The sequence below is a fragment of the Sparus aurata genome, chromosome 11, assembly GCF_900880675.1.
Source record: "Sparus aurata chromosome 11, fSpaAur1.1, whole genome shotgun sequence".
Classification (NCBI taxonomy): Eukaryota; Metazoa; Chordata; class Actinopteri; order Spariformes; family Sparidae; genus Sparus; species Sparus aurata.
This window is the reverse complement of record NC_044197.1, coordinates 32,639,316-32,645,182: the sequence shown is the minus strand read 5'-3', so window position 1 is coordinate 32,645,182 and position 5,867 is coordinate 32,639,316. Positions and strand designations below refer to the sequence as shown.

General features: G+C 39.3%; 1 protein-coding gene across 1 annotated transcript in view; it reads right to left on the bottom strand.

Annotated features, from left to right (window-relative positions):
- Positions 1–952: 952 nt before the first annotated feature.
- The window catches only part of hyi (hydroxypyruvate isomerase), a 6,276-nt gene continuing 1,361 nt past the window's right edge, over positions 953–5,867 (bottom strand). Inside the window, exons 4-5 of the mRNA XM_030433735.1 lie at positions 1,471–1,675; positions 953–1,368 (exon numbers count right to left, since the gene is read on the bottom strand). Coding sequence (XP_030289595.1) covers positions 1,313–1,368; positions 1,471–1,675 — 261 coding nt within the window. The 3' untranslated portion in view covers positions 953–1,312. The remainder of the gene's footprint in view (positions 1,369–1,470; positions 1,676–5,867) is intronic.

Below are 5,867 nucleotides of genomic sequence, written 5' to 3'. Positions count from 1 at the left end.
GTTGTCAGTCTAAATGTCTGTCAGCAGTTTGGATTTACTGAATCTGACGGTTGATGCTAAAATGCCACAAAAGTCAGTCATAAGCAGCCTACAGTGAACACCTTCTTTAACAGGTTTGAGTTTGTTTAGATCTTGTGCCTTCTTCTAACATTATGCTAGCTCTTCATACCACATCAATGTAACTCAGACCAGCTTCCCCGTCCCTGATGAGGGAAATCATGCCCACAGCATGATGGTGGATGGTGTGTTCAGGGTGATGTGCAGTGTTAGATTTCTGCAACACAGAGCGTTTTGCATTGAGTCCAAATTTTGGTCTCATCTGACCAGAGCACCTTCCTTCACATGTTTGTTGTGCCCCCCACATGGCTTGATGCAAACTGCATGGCTTTGTTTCAACAATGGCTCTCTTCTTGCCACTCTTCCATAAAGGGCTGATTTGTGGACTGCATGACTAATAGTTGTCCCGTGGACAGATTCTCCCACCTGAGCTGTGGATCTCTGCAGCTCCTCCAGAGTTATCATGGGCCTCTTGGCTGCTTCTCTGATCAATGCTCTCCTTGCCCAGCCTGTCAGTTTAGGTGGAAGCCATGTCTTGGTAGGTTTGCAGTTGTGCCATACTCTTTCCATTTTCAGGTGATGGATTGAACAGTGCTCTGTGAGCTGTTCAAAGCTTGGGATATTTTTTCATATCCTAATCATGCTTAAAACCTCTCCACAACTATCTCCCTGACCTGTCTGGTGTGTTCCTTGGGCTTCATGATGCTGTTTGTTCACTAATGTTCTCTAGCAAACCTCTGAGGCTTTCATAGAACAGCTGTATTTACACTGGGAATAGATTACACACAGGTGGAGCCTCAAATGACTAATTAGGTGACTTCTGAAGGCATCTGGTTGCACTGGATTTTATTTAAGAGTATCAGACTAAAGGGGGGTGAATACTTTTGCACATCACACTTTTCTGTTTTTTATTTGTTAAAAAAAAAAAATCAAAAACATGTATAATTTTCCTTCCGCTTCACAATTATGCACCACTTTGTGTTGGTCTATCACATAAAATACCAATAAAATACATTTACATTTGAGGTTAAAACGTGACAAAATGTGGAAAAGTTCAAGGTGGTGAATACTATTACAAGGCACTGTACTTAAGTTGGAAAATTGGAAATGTAATGTATAAATGTGATAGATCTTCTAATTCTTCTTGCTCTTCTTATATTATACTGCGTATAATAAATATGGAATTAGATAAGCTCCTCCCAGGTGTAATCACTTGACACATGTTCACAGCTTTATAATTGAATGCATATGCTCATCACTTGCTGTGTGTGCAGTAATCTTTGAGCCAACCCAGACCTTCCTTTGTGGAGCCTAAAGGGGACAGACATGATTAGTATTAACATGTTTTTTTTTATAAATGTTATTTCTTTTTTTTATAGTTTATTAAAGAAAAAAAATAAAAAGAACACTCACCTGACGGCTTGTATTCACAGCCAATGTATCCCTGGTAGCCATGGTTTTCCAGTGTGTTGAACAGATACCTGTAGTTGAGCTCTCCAGCACTGTTAGGCTCATTCCTGCATGGAACCTGGGCAATCTGAACATGGCCTGAGAGAGAGAGACAACTGCTGTTTTTCATCTGTATTGCCTTCAAAATCTTAGCATACTGTGCTTCACATCATTATACTTGCATGTTTATTCTTAGATCCTGGAAATACAAAGTCAAAAGACTATAGTTCCCTTGTGCACTGCCTGGCCAAAAATAAAAACTTTTGATGAAATCAAATCGTAAAAATCAACAGTCAAACTCACGGCCATGTTTAATAGTGAAAGTAAGACCATTTCAAACACACTATGAAGAGAACTTCATGGGATGGGACTAAACAACAGCTTATTTCCACAAATCTTTTTACAAATTAGTTTAATTCAAGTACAAGATATATGCACGAAATCAAGCAAGTGGTTATTGTAGTTTTCAGTTATTGTCTTTCGTAAGATTTGTGCAAATCAACATCTCTTAAGTCGTCCCCATCTTAGTTCAAGACAAGCTTAAGAGCAGCTTGTAAAATTGTTGAATATCATGTTGTGTGCTGCACGCCTTTCGATCCTGCAGGTCTGGCTTGATGTACATCCTCCTACAATATCTATATGATATGATAAACTACTATCATTTATTCCATATTAACGGTTATCTCATGTACTGCAAGCAACCCTAGAGGACTTTGTTAAAGAGTGGTCCTCCCTTAGTATTTATTGTGGTAGTGACTGGCCAGCAGTAATAAGTATTGGAGTAAATTAAGACTAAGCATAAACATTCACTGATATAATGAATCCCCCAACCCACACACATTTTTTCTTTTCATTTACTTAGACATTCAGTAATCTTGTTGATTGTTTGTGTGTTATTTTGTGTTTTTGTTGTTTTTTTAATCGCGTGTATGATCTTGTAATATAAGTTATCACTTGTAACTGCAGAAAGCTGTGGTCATATGTTGTTCACTTAATTAGTATTTGTTTTGCTATCTCAAAATAAAAATTAAAAAGAGAAAAAGAAAAAAAAAGGAAAGAAAGGAAGAAAAAAGAGCAGCTTCAGCAACAGATTCAGTCAACCCACTGCCTGAAGGAATCTCACACACAGATATTTCTTTTTTAACTTTAAGTTATTATCAATGTATATGAGACTGCAATTTATTCTCTTGCACCCTATGATTCACTTAACTTTACTTGTCGATGCCTCATCCATCCATCCATCCATCCATCCATCCATCCATCCATCCATACAGGGCAATCTTACAATGACTCCAAACAGATCAGAAGGTCTTCTTGAGGACATCATGAGACCTCACACTCAGACTCATAAAACTGGCTAAAAATTTCTCAGGAACATCAAACCGGCCCCGCCGGGACCTCAGCTGCATGCTTGGCGAACAGAACTTTCCGACTGAAGCTTGATGTTTGAGTAACACAACCTGCCAGCACACCCAAGGAGAGGGCTGCATGAGGAGAGAGAGAGATAGAGCAGCAGGGCCTGCCACACCTGCAGCCATACATCAACAAAAGCCAACTGGAGAATCAACACCATGCCGCCTCTTCCTTATTCATCCTCCAACCTCATTAGATGCGCCAGCTCCATGGAGCCTATAGCAAACTTTCACATGGGTGAATAAAGATTATATTCACAGGTTTGCTCACATTTTCAGTTGACTGAATAATGGCACAGTCTGTTTTAGGTCTTCCTCCATGTAAATTTCCATTGTGTTGCTGAGCACAGCTCCACTTTGCATTTACATTCCCTTGGTCCAAAACCCCCACACCTCTTTGTTCTTTGTTCACTGTGTAGTTAAGTTTGTGTTCCTTGTTGTCTAATGTTTTGTCCGTAGTATAGTAATATATATGTACACTTTACAATTCAGTCACTGAACTAATTCAGATTTTGCTGTTGCTTTACTTGCTTTATAAATTCAGTGTTTCCCCTAGGATGAAGATGTAGCTGTGGAGGCATCACACCTGGAAAAAATATTTTGTATGTCCACAAAGTGTGCTGTAAAGCACATATGATGTGTGAAATCAAAACTGCAGGGGCAAAAACCTAATATCAACTTTGGAGGGAAGAACTAGATGAATTTGTGAATTGGACACCAAAGTAATACTGAAGCGCTGCTTCTGAACACTTGGTAAGGAAAATTAAAGTACTCCTGCAAACACTGCTAATTGTGTTTACTAGGGGTGGGAATTTCTTGGCACAATTTGATTTGATTCTGATTCAGATGTCAACGATTAGATTCTAAGCCGATTATCGATGCATTTCATTTTTTTGTGTACATTTTCATGCATGATTAAAAAAAATAATAATTAAATCTGAGTTTGCAACTCAGAGTTTGCTAATCACTTCCTACTTTTTTCTCACCGTGTGACTACTTGGTACTTTGAAAGCAAAGTATGTGTAATGATCCATACTTAATTCACTTCCAATATATTTAATTAATAAAACAAATGAAAGAAATGTGGAAAGTCAACTGGAAGGTTACATTTGCCGGCAAACATCCCAGCTTTGCAAAGAACCAACAGGAAAAGAAATGTGCCTGTAGCAGCATACATGTAGTACATTAAAACAGCTTCAGCATATTCTGAATCACTAACATCAAAATTAATAGACTTCTAACCAACATATCCTCCTGTTATGTGCAATGAGCAATATCATTATTCAGACTAAAAAACCCAAAACCAGACCTGCCAACCTTGTCAAAATATTTTGAGTACCACTTGTGTTGTGCGGCTTTTTTTCGCAGACTTTTGCAACTCCATTGCTTTGCATGCAGTAATTTCCCCATTCACTGGCTGGAAATCGGTTATAAAAAAACAATAAAACCTATATTTTAAATGTTTTTTGCCCTCCACATGGCGTCGACAGTCTGCAAAACACACACACACACACACACACACACACACACACACACACACACACACACACACACACACACACACACTTGTTCATAGTTCTTATTTTGACTAGTTTTTACAATTTGACCTGACTCCAAAATATCATGTGCACTGCACTGGACATTTTAATATTGATAATATTTAATTAAAATGGTAATAATTTATTTTGTATATTGCAATAGGTGTTTTTGTTTTCAAGAATGTAATAATTAAATTGGCTTACAGCACATATGCACACATCACCGGGCTAATTTATATATTACCTGCAGCTCCCTGGTGGCTTATGTCCACATCATAATTGCACACTGTGCAAAATGCATGATGATGATGTAGCCAAAAGATTTGTTGGCTACATGTTTAAACTGTATAAGTAATCACATTCCTCTTTATATACAGACCTACTCTATCTGCAATGGATATACATAAAGGCTAACACACACACACACACACACACACACACACACACACACAGATGCACCGCTGCCTCTTCTTTCTCTTTTTTCTTTTTTCACTTAGACTTCGGCTCGAATGTTTCCACAGTGAAAGTAACGTTACGCGTAACGATTCACATTTACCAAAAGCTGGCAGGTCCGCTGACACACACACACACACACACACACACACTTTATCTTTGTAAGCGCCAACTGCAGCGAGTTGGGAACGGAGGACGGAGAAGGATGCAGAGGGCAGGAAGAGGCAGGGAGGAGGGGGGGGGGGGGGGGGGGGGGGGGATGTGATGCTATAGGTTCGGTAGACTCGTTATTCTCCGCTTTTCTACAATGATTGGCTGAAACTGCTTTACCACGCTGCTGCACCGTGTTGTCAGACATGAGTACCGCACGTGCACATTTGCCACAGAACTCACATGTCCGCAGTTTTTTGCGTAGTTTAGAGGGGCGAGTCGTACCAGCGTATTTAGATATCAAATTGCGTACTTGCTACACAAAATGAGTACAGGTTGGCAGGTCTGCAAAACATTTAGCTGTATACCACATTCAAAACAGTTTTCATACAAAACGGCCTTAGGCACTTAGACATCTGCAGAAAGGAAAGTCAAAATGTTGTGTCACTTTTTCTAAGTGGCTGCACTGACAGACTCTATGGAGAGCAGGACAGTAAACCTACTGAAGACTCAGGGTTTACCTGCAGATCTGTTTACAGCATATTGATGTCACAGCTTAACAATACAAAAAAACAGCTCTCATACAAAAAATGAAAAAGGCTGCAATTAAATCATATGATTAATGATAATCCATGACTTCAGTTTGGTCTCGTTGAAGAGTGTCGGATCGCTGTGTCAGTGAAATTACTTTGAGATGGGATGTCATATCTTGTCTCGTAGCGTGAAAGCTGTGGTTCTCGACGACTGAACACGGACACAAGTCCTTGGCAATAAAAGTTGCAACAGAGTTTGTAATTCGCTCATATAT